The sequence below is a fragment of the Podarcis filfolensis genome, assembly GCF_964270895.1.
Source record: "Podarcis filfolensis genome assembly, chromosome: 2".
In the NCBI taxonomy this organism is placed as follows: domain Eukaryota; kingdom Metazoa; phylum Chordata; class Lepidosauria; order Squamata; family Lacertidae; genus Podarcis; species Podarcis filfolensis.
This window is the reverse complement of record NC_139605.1, coordinates 89,093,008-89,112,448: the sequence shown is the minus strand read 5'-3', so window position 1 is coordinate 89,112,448 and position 19,441 is coordinate 89,093,008. Positions and strand designations below refer to the sequence as shown.

The 19,441-nt window shown below is 45.7% G+C and overlaps 1 protein-coding gene across 1 annotated transcript in view; it reads left to right on the top strand.

The window, feature by feature from the left end:
* Positions 1–7,691: 7,691 nt before the first annotated feature.
* The window catches only part of UBALD2 (UBA like domain containing 2), a 31,423-nt gene continuing 19,673 nt past the window's right edge, over positions 7,692–19,441 (top strand). The window contains exons 1-2 of the mRNA XM_083597994.1: positions 7,692–8,384; positions 10,030–10,092. Coding sequence (XP_083454120.1) covers positions 8,265–8,384; positions 10,030–10,092 — 183 coding nt within the window. The 5' untranslated portion in view covers positions 7,692–8,264. The remainder of the gene's footprint in view (positions 8,385–10,029; positions 10,093–19,441) is intronic.

Here is a 19,441-nt window from a genome sequence, read left to right as displayed (position 1 = left end):
AACGATCCATCTTGCTGTTCTGGCTTCTGGGATAGCTGCGCAGCCTGCATTCGCTCCATAAGACGCACACACACTTCCCCTTACTTTTTAGGAGGGGAAAAGTGCGTCTTATAGAGCGAAAAATACAGTATATTTCGTTTTATTTGTACATTTATATCTCAGCATTCCACAAGGAGCTCAAAGAGGCATACATGATTATTCCCCAGTTTGTTCTCACAACAACCCTGTGAGGTAGGTAGCCCTGTAGTCTTCATGACAGATTGGGGATTTAAACTCTGGTCTCACAGGTCCTAGTTTGACACTAACCACCAGTCCACAAACACCAGCTCATTTGCTGAGAGCAAAGAGGGCAAAAAATGATCTCCTTTCTCCTAGCAACTTAATGATCTTTACCCATAAGGGAGAAAGGGCAGTTTCTGAAGGCTTCCAGCAAGTTAATGGCTGAGGCAGGTAGACTCCAGTCTTGGAGGCAGCAAACCTATTCCAAACCAAAGTCTGTTCATGAGATTAACTGAATCTCTGGATAAAATATATCTGTTTTGTCCTGAAAAACAATTTTATGCAGTGTGGCTGAATACAGCATAATGAGATTTTGGAGCAGTCCATAGTTACTCGAGTCAGAGAGGTCGGTTGAAAGCAAGGATTGTTGAGTAAGTACATCAGAGATAGGGAGGGCCTCTGTAGTCAGAGAGCTGGGTTTGAAGAAGTGGGAAACAGTTTTCAGACTGCATATACACCATGGCTATCCCCCAAAGGATCCTGGGAAATGTAGTTTGTTAAGGTTGCTGGGGACTGTAGCTCTGCGAGGGGGTAAACTACAGTTCCCAGGGCTCCTTGGGAGAAACCATGTACTGTATAGGTGCTCTGAGTTATGGTATGGATGTGACCAATGTCCTAGGTTGTCTGCACTAACAAGAATGAGGAGTCTGTGATATGTTAGCACCACCTACCTGTTACCAGGGTAGCCTGTAGCCTAGGCACACAGTTGCACAGCATCCCAGGTAAAGTGTTGGGACTGCGCCCACTCTCAGACCATAGATGTCATATGGCTGAACCCCAGAGTGATGTATTCACTACTCAGAACAAGAGTCTTCTTGTGCTTATGATGCACGATTTGTGATTAGGGTGTCAGATTATGATTTGGGAAACCCAGGTTACAGTACAATCGCTGCTCAGTTTCCCAATCCAGTAGCTGGCTCATAGAGCAGGATATCTCACAGAGTTGGAAGGGACGCTGAGAACCATCTACAGTGGATGCGTGCAGGAAGCACGTTCGCAACCCACAGCGTCCTCAACCTGCAGTGCTGCATCTTCGCACATGCGGGTTGCGATTTGGTCTTCTGCGCATGCGCAAAGTGCGATTTAGCGTTTCTGCGCATGTACTTCCGGGTTCAGCACAGTGTGCAACCCAAAATCGTGCAACCCGAAGCTTCTGTAATCCAAGGTATGACTGTAGTCCAATCCCCTGCAATGCAGGAATATGCAGCTGTCTCTTATGGGGATCGAACTTGCAACCTGAGTGCGTTGTCGGCACCGCACTCTAACCAACTGGGCTATTGAGCTTCCCAGTCACCACATTGCCATCTTAGAGTGCAGTGAACTGTTTGGTTCCCCCCCCCCCCCGCCATGCGTTTCACAGTACTTTCCTCCCAGCTGTTCACACCAACACGGCTTCATTACTGTCAGATTCATTTATGTTTGTATACACACCATATATGGTGTCGATGGGGTGGGGATGCCTTTCCCCCCCATGCAGTATAAAAACATGAATAAGAATAAAATTCAAAAATCAATTTAGGGGAAATAAGCATTAGATAGTCCCCAGGGCTAGCTGGCTGAATTGGTCCTACTTGGGCCAGCGAAGAGGCCGGGGGAGAATTAGCTGTGGGGTCTCAAGAGTGGGTGATCTTCATAAAAGGGGAGGGGGAGGGAAGAGAAGGGAAATAAAAGATCAGGCTGAATTCAAATTAAAGGCCAGGCGGAATAGCTCTGCCTTACAGGCCCGACAGAAGGAGGTTAAATCCTGAAGGGCCCTAGTCTCATGGGACAGAGCATTCCACCAGGTCGGAGCCATCACTGAAAAGGCCCTGGCCCTGGTGGAGAATAGTCTGACTTCCTTAGGGCCGGGGACCTCTAAACTATGGTTATTCATGGACCATAAGGTCCTCTGCGGGGCATACCAGGAGAGGCGGTCCAGTAGATATAGAATTATAACAGTACAATATACAACAACAAAAGTCCAATTCAGTAAAGCAAGTGGGAAAATTCCTGCACTTCCAAAGGCCCGACAGTTTTCACATATTTGCATATGTAAATCTTCTTGTTGCCATTCTCGCCACGATGGAACGACCTCCCTCACCACGTCATCTCTGAGGGATAAATAAGTCACATGTGGCAGGGCAGAGGGAGTGGGCTGGATACTGGTGTGGGCACCAGGAGAAGGGCAGGGGCTGGAGACTGACTTGGAAGAAGGGATCTGGGGGAGCCTGTAAGGGCCACGAGATGAAAGTCAGAGGCAGGAGAAACTGCAGGATCGGAGAGTGGAGAACAGGTGCAGGGGGAGGGAGAGAGAGAGAAGTCAGGCTGGTTTAGAGTCAAGGACTCCCATACCTCCTCCTCCTGCCCCCACCTCTCCTGCTCCACTGTCTCCCAGGACCAGAAGAGGACTGAAGTGGGAGGAACAGAAGGTTACACGCAGGTGTAGTCTTTGCCTGCTTGTGCACAGCTCCAGTGGGGGAGATACATGAGCCAAAGTTGCATACCCTCCACCATTTCTCCAATTAAAATAGGGATATCCCATTCCATAACGATATCTTTACTATTTATACCCTACACATCTTACTGGGTTGCCCCAGCCACTCTAGGTGGCTTCCAATACGTATAAAAACAAAATAAAACATTAAACATTAAAAAAAACCCCACCCCTATACCCGATTGCCTTCAGACGGCTTGGGGGTCTGATAACTCCATATGCTCCAATATTACTCCAATGAAAATTAGGATGCCCTAAGGAAAAGCGGGACATTCCGGGATCAAATCAGAAACCAGGATGGCTTCTCTAAATCAGGGATGTCCCTGGAAAAGAGGAACATGTGGAAGGTCTGGGGCAGGACCTCCCTGTCACTGAAACTGCCTCATTGGGTGCACACCTTGGAGTAGCTTGAGAAATGTAGGAGTGTACTTTTGACAATCCTATAGTTAATTCCTCGCTCTGGACATTCCGTGCCTGACAGCGCTGTGACAGCGAACTGTTTTTTCATACTTCAGCAAAGTCAAAATTCGGCTCCCACCTTCCGTTCTGCTTAACTCACTACATCAGAGTTGTGATGCCCTGTGGTGCTCCCTAGGCTTGGCACCTGGTGCAGCAAATCTGGTCACACTGCCTTATAGCCGCCTCTGCATGTGGCCAGGGAACCCCAGTTCACACATATATGAAAACACGTGGCCTTGACTTCCACATCATTTCCCCTCCTGCCACGTCTAGAGAACAAGGAGCATGCAATCAGGGACTTTATTGACAGTGTTATGTACTGAAGTTCTCACCCTGGGCCAGCAGGGGGATACTGTAGATAGTTTTCACTCAGGTCCACATATACAAATAAGGGATTGAAAGTAACGTTCAGTGATTGGCTAGTTACAGAAAATGGTTACTGTTGTGTTCTAGTGGAGCTCTATATAAGCAGGCTGGCTGAACCCTTCAGTTCAGTTCTGTTCTGGCCTGTGAATAAACAAGAGCTGTTTGAAGAATCGCTGTGTCGTCTGATATGTTCACCCACAACTTAACAGACAGGGCACTTTGCACAAAGGAAGCTAGGGAGAACACAAAGAAGGGCAGATGGATAAGACTTGTCTTCTCAGAACCTTCGCAGGTGCCCTTTCTCAGGTCTCTAGAGACATAAGCCATTAACCTCCTTAGCTTGGCAAATAAATCATAATGAACATACTGTAAGTGAGTGTTCTGTAATAGTATGAAGGGGGTCTGATGAAATGCTAGGACTCCCCAAGGCAGAAGGTTACCTGGGTGAGGTTATCATCAGGAGCACATTCTAACCAGGCCAAAACAAAACTGGAGGAGGGGGTTTAGCAGGTCAGTGAGGGGTGTGGTTTGGGGAGGAAGTGTCATGAGGGCCATATAGGGAGTCTTAGGGGGCCAGATTTGACCCCCTGAGGCTCCTTCACCTCTGTGCAAGTCACTCTGATGGGGTTCTGCACTGTTCTTTCAGTTGTGTGTGAGACACTCTCTCCATTTCCTAGAGTTCAGTGTAATTAGAGTGAAATCAGTTGGGAAACAGAAACTGGAGCAGGAATTCATGCAGTCTGTGTTTTCCCATGGAGTTATGCTTCCACCTACAGCTCCTCCCTGGACAATAGGGGCACTTGGAGGGTCTGTTAACCCCATAGTTTCTAAGTGATGTGTAGTGGTTAAGAAAGAGGTACAGTCTCTTCAGAGCCAGGATCCGAGTCTGATACATGATGAAGGGAAATGTTAATGGGCTAGAATCACAGGAAATAACTACAGTAATAACCTATCGTGGATCTTATTTCTTTCTAATCTGCCTCTAGTTCTGTTGCCTCATCCCTTCAACACTTGTTGCTGTCAAAAGCTGCCAAAAGGGAACTTTGCCTTCTGGGAGTGGCAGCCATGTTTGTATTTCCTCAAGGTAGAACTTCGAACCTCCGTTTCCCATTGCATTACTCTTTCCCACTGAGCTAACATCCAATTCATGGTTCTATTTCCTGCAAGCATGCTCTTACATATTCCATTCTTCTCCCTTGCAAAATGCTTGTTCCCTTCCTACTGATGATAGCAACACAAATTGGTTGTGGTTGTTGCTAGCGTGTTATTTTTGTAATCACTGGTGCTCCAGTGGGACTCAAACCCTTCTCCTGGGAATCCTGCATGCTTGCCACCCAGCTGTCAGTCCACAGCAAGCCAATGAAAAGAGGAGGCATTACCGCAGGTAGCATGACAAGCTGTCGCATTCCTCCAGACACTCTGTGTTAATTGGCGCTTCCCATATATGACCAACAGGAGAGAGTGTTGTCAATGAGTGACACTGCGATTAGTGGGCGGGATAAGAGTTTCCAGGAACTCTGCAGAAGTGTCTGTCAACGTTGCTCTAATAGCTTTTGTCTCTACGGCTATTGCTGTATTGTTGTCTCTGCTGCTGGTTGGATATAGTATTGCAACTATGATGTGCTACTGCAGAGTTAGCCAAAGTGGTGCCCTACAAATTCAGCTGGGCTGCAACACCCATCATCCCCAGTTATGGAGGGAACCATATTGGACCAGGGCTATTGGATCAGGCTGTCAAATGAGACTTGGTGGGACTTCCTTCTGAATACGTATGCCTAAGATCAGGCTGCAGAGTATTGTACATGAGCACTTTCAAAGGACCAGCCACCCCAGAATGCCTTGATTTCAGAGATTAACACCATTTGTGGCAACTGGATCCTTGCAGCTAAAATGCTTCAGTAAAGAGGGGCATTTTGACACATGAGCCTTAAATCAACTCTGGCACAAATCTGTCCGTATTTATTGGCTATAATGTACATCTGATTTCTCTTCCCCATTCCCTTTAATTAAGTCATTCGTGATTTGGAGGCAGGAATAACATTAGCCCAGAGTGTGGTGAATGATAACTGAGCTATTCAGGATGGTGGAAACAAAGACAAATTGTGAAGAACTCCTATAACTGAGTGATCATGGGAACAAAAGCAGTAGATGATTTTCAGTCTAAGCCAGTGCAAAGTGATCCACTGTTGGGGGGCGGGAGGGGGGAGGCAACATACACACAAAAACATTTTGCATTACAGTGATGGGGCCTGAACCAGCAAAGAGATCTTGTGGTTGCGTGGAAAGTTCCCTGTCAATATTCCAGTGTGCTGCAGCGATGAAAATGCAAACTCAATAGCACCTGGCTGGCTATAGCTGATCAGTTTGATGGAGACAGAGCAAGTCTTATGTTTCTATCCCATATTGACAATGTTGGGGAAAGAGAGGTTCACAATGTATTGAAGGCTGCAGTCCTATACACAGCTTACCTAGGAGTGAACTCAGTGGGGTTGCTCTGTAAGATGCACGTATAACATCCTCAGATGGTTCAGAAACCCACCATGAACCCACCAATGTCAGAATTGTGATTCTCCAAGAGCTCTTAGCCCACAGCAAGCTGCAGTTTCAGTCAAGCCACACAGATTTCCAGATGCACCTACCATGTACAGTAGTACCTCGGGTTACAGAAGCTTCAGGTTACAGATGCTTCAGGTTACAGACTCCGCTAACCCAGAAATAGTACCTCGGGTTAAGAACTTTGCTTCAGGATGAGAACAGAAATCGTGCAGCGGCAGCGCAGCGGCAGCAGGAGGCCCCATTAGCTAAAGTGGTACCTCAGGTTAAGAACAGTTTCAGGTTAAGAACGGACCTCCAGAACGAATTAAGTTCTTAACCCAAGGTACCACTGTACTGAGGTGATAGCCTGCATGTCAGTACTCCCTGGGGATTGCATTTTGGAATACCAGTGTGAGAATAGCCTTTTGCAGGACTTCATAGAGAGGGGGGGGGGTGTCTGCGAATAAACCCAAGCAGGTTTACATTTGACAACATGCCCACAACAGTTTCAGCAGCACAGATGGCCCAGGACAAATGGAGGCAATATGCCTAAAGGACCGCTCCCTTGGTGGTAACAAAAAATATGGCAATCATACAATAGTTGCCAACGTGTTGTCTTCTAATGGCAACTCCAAATCTGCTGCCTCTACTGCATCGCGTAGGAATGGCTCTGCTCAGCAGTCAGCACTCGGCAGAAGAGCTAAAGGCATGGGTAGGCAAACTAAGGCCTGGGGGCTGGATGTGGCCCAATTGCCTTCTAAATCCGGCCCACGGACGGTCCAGGAATAACTGTGTTTTTACATGAGTAGAATGTGTCCTTTTATTTAAAATGCATCTCTGGGTTATTTGTGGGGCATAGGAATTCGTTCATCCCCCCCCCCAATATAGTCCGGCCCCCCGCAAGGTCTGAGGGACTGGCCCCCGGCTGAAAACGTTTGCTGACCCCTGGCTAAAGGTAACCCGGGATTGACCTGTGTTTCCCTTTAGCCCAGGGGGGTCCGGAAGCCCCAAGAGAATTTTCACCCTTTCGTTCAAGGCCCTAGAGAAGTTGATTCATAAAAAGAAGGCAGACAGGAAAAAAAACTGCATTACAGATTTCTTCAAAACCATGGTTTTTTTTCAAGGGGAAGTTGTCACCAGCATTTTGCTCTGGCATGAATTAGTAAAAGCAGGGCTAGCATAAAATTACAAGAAGTAACATTTCCAATTTTTGCTCTGGAAGTTCTAAACTGTGTTTCCCACAGTGGTTATGCATCTTATCTATATCTTTTTCTATTGTGTGATAACTTTAGTTTTCAGGATGACCAGCCTTTTCAAAGGAAATGAATCACTGCTGTGCTTTCTTGTTTTTCCAGCTGAGCATGCTGGTTACAGTGAAGCTCGTCAATGAACTTGGCTTTTACAAACTACACATTTTTTCTTCTTCTTCCTTCTTCTTTTTCTTCTTCTTTTTTACAACAGTGGAAAAAAGAACGGGAGGGGGAGCAGAGCAGCCAATCAACAAAAGGAGTAGAATTTCCAGTTCAGTTCAAACAAGAGCATAGTTTTACCCTCCCCCTTACGATAAAAACCCTAACCAATAGCAGCATCTCTCTCAGCCAAAACATAGCATCCAACCAATAAGCAAGGAGCCCAGTGGCTCCTTTCCTCCAATCAAATGCAAGCAATGGGGTTGAAGGGGGCGGGACAAAGAAAGAGAAACATCCAGCGCCTGGAAGATTCGCACCGAACGTTCATACACGCAGAGAACACTGCAGCGGCCAATCAGCGGCCTCGGGAAGCGTGGAATAGAACGTTGAGACACCGCCGGCTTCCCCCGCTGCCCACCCCGATTTTCTCCACATGCTCCTCCCCTGGATGCTGTTGTTTGTGGTGTTTTAGCTGCCGAGGAGCTACGAGAGGGGCGGGAGGGGGATATCAACATACCCTTGTTCGTGCCGATTGAAGCAGGAGGGGGAGGCCGAGGGGGCGATTCATCGGCTCTGAAGCTTCGGATACACAGAAGCGGCTTGGGAGTTTTGGGGAGGAAGAGGAGAAGAAGGGATCCTTTGTGGATTTTCCCCTCCCCGGAACACTCACGCATACCGCCGGCGCCGTGTTTGGCTCTCCTCCTCCTCCCTCCCTCCCTTGTTGTGGTTTCGTTTCTCTCGCCATGTCGGTGAATATGGAGGAGCTTCGGCATCAGGTCATGATCAACCAGTTCGTGCTGGCTGCGGGCTGTGCGGCGGATCAAGCAAAGCAGCTGCTGCAGGCGGCACACTGGCAGTTCGAGGTGCGTTGAGACCCCTTCTTTTTTACCCACGCGGCACCCCTCCCCCCCCACCCGCAATGCCGACGAGCGAAAGGTGGTGGGAATTAATGCGAACCCCCCACCTCCAATTCTTAGTAGGGCGGTGGGTGGCGGAAACAGTTGCCTGTGGTGGTGGATTTGCTTTCGGCAATAGCCCCCCCTCCCCCGCACCACACAGACGTACAAAAAGATCCTTGCACCCTTTTGTGTAACGCTGGAGTGGGGGGGGACGGCGGATTTCTGCTGGCAACAGATAAATAAACAACCCATCAAAGGCATTTAAAGAACGACTGCCTCCTCCCGGAGTAGTAAGTGCCTTCCGGGGCTGGGAATGCGCTGGGCCTTTTTGCGTGTTGACTAATCTCTTGTTGCAGCTGGTCGTGGGGGAGAAAAAAAAGGGGGGGTTGGAGCACATTTATATTACTGTAATTGTTAGGCCGGGAGAGAACGGCCGCTGCATGGTCGGAACAATCGTTGGAATAACTATTTCCAAAACCCAGGAAGCTTCGAGTTGAAGGGAAACTCAGAATCGCTCTAAGCATTGAAACCTCCAGTAGGCCATGCGGTAGTTTAGGAGGAGGGGGGAAGAGAGAAAGACGACCGGTTTGTTTCTGCTTATCTAGCCCCCATCCCCCTAATAGTAATTTATTTCTTGACTAGGCCACCAGGCCCTTGCGGAAAAGAAGTGTCAAGGAGACGACGGCATTTTTTCCCCTTCGACCGGGGAAGGGGGTGTGGGATCAGTTTCGAAGCTTGGCCTGTGTTTAGTAATCTCTCGCACCCTAACACACACACACAAGCGGTTTGCATGGTGAAACATAGCAACATCGTTGTTTTAAAGAGGAACGTGGTCAGATTCTGCCCAGCCTAGCCGAACTGCTTTAAAGGTGTGCTCTTTGTTTTGGTTAATAAGGCTGGAGAGCAGGAAAAGATTGGTTTGAGCCAGCATCTTGACCACAGATGCAAAAAGGCTCTTTGTTCACTTTCACTAGATATAGTGTTTATACTATACTATATTATAAATTATATTATAAATTTCGTCCCCTCTGCCCCCTTACGCCAATACTTCTTCCTGCCCCTCTTGTTGTTCTAAATCTAAACAAACACTTGTATTTCTTACTTGATTGTCAGCATTTTTTTAAAAAAGAGGAAACCACCCCCAATTGCAATTGGGGTGTGTGTGTATATGTCCCCTTACATTCCTCAGTCTCCTCTTCTAGGTTCCTGCCTTTTGGGGGGGGTGTGAACACCTCTTGTCTTGTGGAAACTGAAGGCAGGGGAAGCTATGTTTGTTTTGGGTTTTCTTCTGTCTCTTTTGTTGTTGTGGTTCCTGTTCTCCCCTCCCAAAAGGGAGAGGGAAGACAAATTAACATTTCAATGGTGTCCCAAGCCAATGCTGAAGAATGCAAGGGCCCAAACCAGGCCTGTGTTTGTCAACTTAGATTATTTGCTGACACTTGAAGTATTTGAGGAGGGGGGAAAGAAGCATGTCAGGAGGTCTTCTCCTTTTCTTTTTATTGCTGCAAAAATCTTGCTGCTAATCCCTGCCCTCCAACTTCACTTATTTTGTTCAGGCTGTAGCCCCTTGTTCTAATTGTAGGCTTGTGTTGTTTTTTTTTAAACATAGACTGCTTTGAGTGCTTTTTTTCAAGAAACCAACATTCCTAACACCCACCACCACCATCAAATGGTAAGTAGCTCAAACTTCTCAGGTTCACGCTGTTCTTCACAGTATCTTTGTTTCTTGTGGGCTGAAGTGAAATTTTGCAATTGGAGTATGTGTTTGTGTGTGAGTGCGTGCCATTTTTTTTTTTAAAAAAAGAGAAACACTTTGCATATTCCTTGCTTCTGTGGACTAATAAACCCAGAACAAAACTGCCTTAGTCCTTTCCCCATAAGCTTAGAAAGCACCTTCTAAACGACAAATTAAAGACCACCCCCCTCCTTAACAGCAGTTGACTTGTCAAGCCATGTAAATATGAGGAGGAGGAACTCTTTTGCCTTGTATGTGCAACGTCTGCATAATTTTACACAACCTTTGATACTGGGAGGGGAACACGAGCCTGCAGCCAGCAGTGGTTGTGCATTCAAAGCTGTCAGCTCTTCAGACAGCCATATTGCTCTGCAACAAGAGAAACACACAGACTGCAAATGTAAACAAGAGCCAAAATGTCTGCCAGGAAACATGGACTTCTGTTTCTCTCTTCTCCTCCCTCCACCCCCAACCTTTGTGCTCACATAAATCTATCTTACTTATGTTTATGCTCTTGAATAACTGGAAAACCTTCAGGGTTGGAGGGAAGGAGCAAATTCAGACAAAGTTTGGGTTTTTATTCCCCCTGCCTCTGCACGTTTCGTCTAAACTTGAGCAAAACTTTACATGACCTTGACTGAGGGCAAGTTTCTTTGGCAAGCAAAGGAAGTGTTTTTTTAAAAAAGAAAACTAAACCAGTGCTGTGTGCTAGGATAATAGAAGATAGAGACTTAAGCTGCAGCTCCCCCCCTCCCCCGTACTTGGCCATTGTTAAAACCGATGTCTAGCCTTAGAAGTGGGGGGGAAAGACTGAGGAAGAAATATCTCATGGAATTTTAATGCTGTTTGCTTGCTACTTGGGCAGTGTAGATTTTATTATCCTGAGAACCTACTAGATTTCCATTTGAATTTAGGGAACATTTTCAAAGCGTTTTGTTTTGTTTTTGCTATTGCATGCCCATATCTGTAAAGCTTTAGCTGCAATAGGAATGTTTAGCTATGTAAGACCAATCCTGTTTATTCAAATAGCCACAAATTTAGTTATGTAGTGTTCTACCTTTAGATATGCTCATTATATTCTTAGTTATGTTCCTCAGGCTGGCCTTAAAATAGATTAAAGTGAATCATATGATAAAGTTATGAGAAAGTAAAAACAACAAAAAGAGACAAATTAATAGGAAACATCCAGCAGGGAACATTAGAGGGTCTGTATCATAAAATTTCCTGAAATGGATATTTGTGTGCATGTCTTACTCCTTTTAAGGCATTTTTGTACTGCTTTTCAGGAGAACCTAACAAAGTGATTTATGGAAAATAATTACAACATTCCTTTAAAAAAAAGTAAATTAGGATATTTACAATCTCAGTTAAAGACTCTTGTGCATTTTCAAGTTCTACAGGGTTGGACATAGCTGGAGAGGATGTTTAGCAACTTTGGGGCCACTGCCAAATAAGCCCTGTACTTAAACATTAAGTTTTCATGTAGAACAGATTCTGAGCCTGTCACCCCTGGCTAATCTTGGGAAGAGAAGACTTTTAAACCATGATTCATTCTGGGCATAGAATTAAGGTTGTTTTATGTACCTTTCCTATGTGAGTGTAAGAGTTGGGGAAATGTGCACACTTTCACTTGTGAAACCCATGAAAATGTATGTTTTGTCACAACTGCACATACCAAAATATGAAAGTTTTGCACATGACTGCGTATGTATGTAACAGCACACATTTACTCCTTTTATTGATATTGGAAAGGAATATCACACGCACAATGGCCCCCACCAGCTAGTTGAGTTAAGAAAACTAATAACTGGACATTGAAAGTTTTATGGGGTAGGTTTTTTTACTCCAAGCTGATGAGTCTTGGGATGGTAAAGTGTCCTAGAATAAAAGCCATGATGTGTGTGTTATCAGAGGAAGGGCACCTAACTGCTTTTTTTGGGAGTGGGGTTGATTTTTCTTTGAAAAAAATTGGATAGTATTTTTTATTTTGCCACAATAGATTAACATTGGCTGGGGTGGGGGAAACACATCCCAGTGTCAAAAATCAGTGGAGTCATACCTCGGGTTGCGAACGTGATCTGTGCTGGAGGCACGTTTGCAACCTGTACTGTTTGCAGCCTGAAGCGCCGCGTTTGCGCATGCGCGTGATGAGATTTGGTGCTTCTGCGCATGCGCGCGACCCGATGAAACCTGGAAGTAACCCATTCTGGTACTTTTGGGTTTGGCGCGGTCCGCAACCCAAAAATCCGCAACCCGCAGCGTTCGTAACCCGAGGTATGACTGTAGATTTTGGGGGCTATTTTTTTTTTTGTCCCAGGTGTATTTTGTGTACAAAACAAAATTGTAAATGGTAAGTGACTGAAATTTGAGGACACTGTTCGCTATTCTCCAGATGACAAAAAAAAATTAAGAAAACTGTTGGTCTACTTCTGTACTGTATATATTTTGCAATGAGCAGTGTGACCCAGTTTTCTTGGAGATAGGTTAACTTTAGCGAATGTTCCTTTCCATTTGTCTTTTTTGTGTAATGGGCATGACCTGGTTTACAATGCACTTCAGAAGCATAGGAAGCTGTCTTGCCGCAGATTGGATTATTTGTTCATCTACCCCCACATATAGTGTCCTCTGACTTTAGTATATCAGGCAGAGAAGAGTCTGTCACCTCATCTGCTCCAATGATTGCTCCATGATTCTTCAGGTAGTGAAGCTGAGGTTTGCATGCAAATAATGCTTTCGGGAATAAACAAATCTTTGGGGGTGTAAAGCCCTTTCACAGTTTAACAGAAGTATTAATAATAATCAGGAAATGTCTGTCTTAGTTTAGCAAAGGAAAGCTGAGTTCTCAAAGATGGAGAATTGTTGTGCTTTTAGAAGATAATTTCTGTTTGTCATGCCAAGGTTATAACTTTGGGGTTAAATATCTCTCTTGTTTTGATTCCTGGAATAATTCAAGATTTTATTAAAATACTGAATCAGCATTTTCTCTCTGAAATGCAATTTAACAGCTCCCTGCTCTAAAGTATCTTTAGTCTGTTTAAAGGATCTTTTCTCCCACCCCCTCTCCATATGGCTTCACAATGTCCTCGTCTCTCTGGTTTTGTTTATCATTGCTCTGGTTTTGCCTTATCTCTAGTATTTTATGAATGCCTTATCAAAGTTCATGTGTTAGCTTCTTTCTTCCCCTTCAGCAGAGTCCTCCCTCTTTTTGTCAGGGGTTTGCTGTGCAATACAGTATAGACAAGTAAATTCAAGATGTTGGGAAATAAACTGTGGTATAAGAGGAATGGCCTGTATGAGGTGGCAAGAGCTGGAATCCTGATTCATATTCCACTGCCAGGTTTGTTGGAACACGTTCCCTGTGGCCAATGAGCTAATTTAAGCTTGCTCTTTTAATCCTGGATGTGAAAGTAGATCTCTTGTGTTTAGAGGTTTGCTTGAAAACTTGTATGCAGTGTCCTTGAGTCGCTTCACATGTAACCTACAAGGAATTCAAGCCCATCCCAAGTGGTGAGGCCTACTAAGTTCTCTGAGACCTCGTTGACTTTCCTGTCTCCTGGTAACATTAAACCTCTAAATCATAAATCAGCTAACCCCAGATATTCTGCACTTGGGGCTGCGGAATGGGGTCCTATGTTGCAGTGTTAAAATGTGTACAAAAAGTTTGCCGAGTTCTCCAGGAAAAGGGGAAATAAAACAGGCCTCATAACCCTTCAGTTAAGCAAGTATGGGGGACTTTTGGCCCTCCAGATGCAGTGTTAGAAATTAGCCAGGCATGTTTTCCTACTGGTGTGGGTCCAATTGTGACTACATGGAGATTTCTGGGTGCCAAGTTGGCGCCCACAGTTTAGAAACCTCTGCCTTAGTCCACAGTTATTTCCACTTCCACTGAGTGTGGTTCTCCTTCTTGCATGTTGGGACAAGTGAATTGTTGTAAGAGCAAGCTACAGTCAAGCAATGTAGTTGAGATCACAGTCCAACCTCCTGGCAAATAGACATTCTGTTGTGGCTACTGTAACCCAGATTTAAGGTGCCATTTGGCACCTAGCTTATATATTTGAGCTAACACTGTCCAAATGTAGATTCAGGTAGGTAGGCCTGTTGGTGTGACGCAGTCGATTTTTTTTTTTAAAAAATCGTCCAGTAGCACCTTAGAGACCAACTAAATTTGTTTTGGGTACAAGCTTTTGTTTGTATCTGAAGAAGTGTGCATGCACATGACAGCTTATACCCAAAACAAACTTAGTTGGTAAGGTGCTGCTGGACAATTTTTTTTATTTATTTGTCCAGATGTTGTTGAACTACAGCTGTCATCAGCCTAGGTAAGCATCGCCAGGCATGATGGGAGATGTAGTTCTGCAACATTTGGAGGGTCAAAGATCTCTCACACCTGAATTAGAGTCACTGGAGATGCCATCTTGATCCTTTATTGGGTCCAGTAGTAGCAGCCTTTTTATTATACAGTGGTACCTCGGGTTACATATACTTCAGGTTACATACGCTTCAGGTTATAGACTCCGCTAACCCAGAAATAGTACCTCGGGTTAAGAACTTTGCTTCAGGATGAGAACAGAAATCGTGCTCCGGTGGCGCGGCAGCAGCAGGAGGCCCCATTAGCTAAAGTGGTGCTTCAGGTTAAGACCGGACCTCCAGAATGAATTAAGTTCTTAACCTGAGATACCACTGTATAGCTAGGGTGTTTCACATGGGCACAGCCCACACTTCCCCCATGCATCTGCCCCAATATATGGCTTTAAAAAGTCCAGCTTTGCTGGAAGGCATTATGTGTCTGCCGCCAGAAATCTGGCTCCTGATTACCTTAATCTGCATGATGTCATCTTATTGTGAGGTTTCGAACCATGGCGGGTGAGTAGGTATGATACATATAGGAAACGACAAACCCTGGTATGTGCGTTGCGTGCAAGAGTTCCCGTGTTTCAAGTGCTGCCATCTCCAAATACATCTGAGAGAGGCTCCGGTCTGAAATCCTGGAGAACCATTGCCAGCTAGACAATACTGAATTAGACGGGACTCCAGGGTCTGACTTGGGGAGAAGGCAGCTACCTGTGATTGGCAGCTGGGGTTTGCAGCGCATTGAATGGAGCCAGGCAGCATTGAGGGTTTGTCATTTGGGTGTGTGAGACATTGCTAAGGGTAAGTAAGGGAAAGGTGATGATGCCCTTTTTGCATCACGGAGCTAGACAACATTCCAGGGATCACCAGGAGTCTCGGCTAATCATGTCCATACCCGGAGCCAAGCTGGAATCTTGACGGAGCCCTTTCATCTTGTGCAGTCCCTTCTGCAGCTCAGCTAGCGGTCTGAAAGAAGCAAGTAGGATTTCAGATTTGATTCAAGGTGTTTGAAATGCTTAGCACACAGCAGGGGAGCCTAGTTCAGTGCCTGACTGCTACAGGGAGCTTAGCCTGTTTAATCTGTTTTATATCCAGTTCTTGGTGCTGTGTGCCCTTCTGCACATATTGCCAGCAAATCCACTTCTGCCCTCCTTTCTTTGATCCTTATATTTGTATGTTGTGTGTGTGTGTATGTGTGTGTGTGTTTAAAGCAAGTCACCAGCGCTCGCTGACAGGTAGACGCCACTTTGAAAAGCAGCACCAAACCAAAACAATAGAAGTAAACAGATTCAGCAGTCTGAGGAAAACCTCCTTCCTGCTCTCCTTGTCTGGCATTCTGAAATTCCTTATTTCTCTCATTAGCATGCAGACTGCAGATTTGCCGGGGCTCCATTTATTCATAAAAACTGTTTCTGAGATGTAGATTTAAGCCAAGGCGTCGCTGTATCATAGCTGCGTTAAAGAGACACGAGCCGGGCCCATTTTTACATGGCCTGGAATGTTTCTCCCAACTGCCAAGCATTAAGGAGTTTACAGTTCCTGCATTCGCTAGGGGCAGTTTAATAGAGATTGCAAACAAAGGATATCCTGTCTCCTTTGGAAGGCTATCTTCAATTCCCCCCCTCCCCCAATCTCTCTATAACCGGTGACACATTAATCAAGAAACTAGTGCTCAAGTCATGATGTTCTGTGTGACTATTCCCTCCCAGAAACCCCTTTTGTAATCTACGTTTCCCAGAGGCATTTCAGGATCTTAAATGTTGGATTTTAGAGGGTGGTGTTTTGCTTTGCTTCCAGCCCCTCTCTCTGGTTGAAACACTAACATGTGGGGCATATGAAGCAATGTTTCTGCTTAAGCCCAGTGGAAAATCCCTGGCTCCCCAGAGAAAACAAAAATTCAGGGGTGGGAGGTGGAGTGGAGAGAAACTTGGTGTATTTTTATTTTGTTCTTGTGGCAGTTCAGTTAAGGGGCATCTAGTTCTGCTTAAAGAGTCTTGGGTTGCTGACATCACCTCCCTCCTCATTGTGTCTACAAGCCAATCCCTTGGTTTGCTTGACGCCAGCACTACCCTGCCACCGAAACAAAGATTGTCCCTATCCATGTCTTCCCAACTGCTGTACTGCCACCATGCTAGTCTGCTGTTTCACTTCCTCTCTCCTTAGAGCAGGGGTCCCCAAACTAAGGTCTGCGGGCTGGATAAGGCCCGAGGGACTCGTTTATCCGGCCTGCTGCCACCGCCCACTCTTACCAGTGCTGCACTGCACAGCTGCCCACTTCCAGGTCGGAGGAGCACCGGAAATAGCTTGTGCGCATGCGCACGCGTTATTTGCGCATTCACAAGTGTTATTTCCGGTGTGCATCTGGGTCGGAGGAGGCCCGTGCACATGCGCACAAGCGATTTCCGGTGCTCCTCCGACCCGGAAGTGCACCGGAAATAGCGTGTATGCACGCGTATGGGCATGCGCTCTCCGGCCCGCCACACGATCGGCGCTGGAGACACCGGCCCAAGTTGCGTTAAGTTTGCTGACCTCTGCCTTAGAGAGCAGAGAACCTCAGGCCTCATGCAGCCTTCAAGGGCCTCTCTATCTGACCAGGAACTCTCCCTTAGCCACACCCGGTCCCTGAAATACTTTCGCCTGTCTGGAATGTGTCTTTGATCTGTGATCATAATGCCTCTTGCTTGCTTGGAAGGAGGACAGAGGTGTGAATATGTAAAAAAAACCTCTCTGCCTTTTGTATTGCTAAAAGTGATATCCACGGCTCTGCCCACCACTGGTATCCAAGCCCACAAGGAGAGGAGAAAAAAAAAAGGTTACCCACCCCTATTTTAGAAAGATCAGCAGAATGGGCAGGGACCCGTACTGGATTTTATCTTCTCAAAAATAAGGAATTGTGTGCTCCTTTATCTTAGCACTCTTGGGTGTTATCTGAAACCTTTCATAGCACCTGGGATAGGCTAATCCAATTAAGTCTGCTGTCTCTTCCCACATTCTCTCTTAAGACTGAGGCCAATGCAAACTTTTCTCCTCTGGCCACTGCTTTTGCTCAACGAAGAGCTTTGGGGAACTCAAAAGCTTGCTCACTGTTTTGTGCCCTTTGGGTTGGTCCTAATAAAGGCCTTTCCCTGCTGTGGTTGTTGGATTTATTTATTTTTAATAGGCCATCACAACTACTTTTTTTCTCTCTCTCTTTAGATGAGCAAAAAGTACATAGGTCCGGATCTCTTCCAACCCACTTTACATTAGGCCGCCAAATTGAAGAAAGCTCAGGAAAAGCAGGGGTGGTATTTTGGGTGGAAGGATTGCAAGCCTGCGTTCTAGTACCAAACACAAATTCCTGTCCTGAACAGGAACTTGGCAGTAGGCTCTACTTTTAATTCCAAATGCTTGCTTCCCATCCCATGGTTTTGTACTTAGAATCAACTGGTAAACCTTAGGGTTCTAGTGAAAAGGGGAAAAAAGTTCCTGCAATACACACACGCACCTCTCTTTGCAGTTAGTGTCAGCACTTGGCTTCTAGAGTTCGATGGTTGCTTGCCTGGGCCAGTTGCTGACTTAATGGTACTCAGGCCTCACATCTTCTTCCGGGGGGGGGGTATTTTTAAAACCCGCTGCCCTTCCATCCAAGTTGCATCCAGAACCAGCTCTGCTTAGCTTCAGCGATGTGACTACTGCCTGTTCTCTAGACCCAGGCGTTGGCCCTCCAGATGTGCTCCCATTAGCTGCAGATAGCATGGCCAGTGGTTAAGGAGCTAAGAGATGATGATGAAGAATAATTTTTATTAAAAATTTACTTGTGTAACCAAAAAGTACATACAGCGTCTCTACTTTCAATTCATAGAGTCAATTCATAGTCATTTTCACAGTTTGTTTACATTTGGTATGAGACAATGTTGTCATAGACATTATGCACTTGGGGGGAAATGAGGGGAGAAAGATGGAGGGGTTAATGATCTTTCAGTCTTTGCACAGTATTTGTGCAAGGTTTTTGTGTTACAGATGTAAGAGCTGTAAGCCAACAGCATGTGGGGAAAGACCTTCTGACTCTGCCTTTAGGCTGTACAGATACCACATTTTAGATAGACAATAAATGAAGGGAAAAAACAGCACAGCTGTTCCCTTGATCCAACCAGTGTACCAGGTCATGTATGTGGGGGTTACAGAGGCAAAATTCCATGTGTACTTGCATGTGTTGGAGGCAGATAGCTGCCTTGGGGCGTGCTTTCATTGCCTTTGAACTGCTAGCAATTTGGAAACTCCCAAGAAAAGACATTGAATTAAATCTCCTAATTTTAGTTTAGGTACTTCATCTGAAGAGAAGGAAGTAATTGCTTGGTTGTGAGTATTTAAAGGTTTTCCCCATTGCAGTGAATGGTCTCTAGGGTGATGCTGCATAACTTAAAACTAACCATGTATAGACCTAGCCAGTCCTTTAGACTAGAGGAGAGCATTTAACATGGTGTGTGTGTGTGACTCAGTGACCCAGTATCAGTGTTACTGCCTGGATTCAAAGGACTGTATCTAGGGTTAGTCATTCTCCGAATTGACCCATTGAAATTAGTGGGCATGACTAACTTGTTCCCATCAGAGGAACTTTGATCCTGGAAGATCTCCAGTTGGAGAAAGGAGGGAAGGTAATCTTTAACCCATTTCATCCCCCCCCAACACCTGAAGCCTTCTTTGATCCCAAGAACCTACCCCAGAGTGTCAGACTTTCCAGAACAGTGTAGTGAAACAGAGTTGCAGGGGAAAGGAGGAATTATTTTAAGATGGCCTGAAAAGGCAAACTCTAGTCCGAAAACTACAATAAAATCTGCACCCCCCGCTTTCCTGCAGCGAAGGCCACGGCCTTTTGACCTTTTAGTGAATGCTCTTCAGGGCTCTCCCCAACCTGCACTCTTCAGTCCTACCATTTTTCAGCTACAGTGGTACCTCG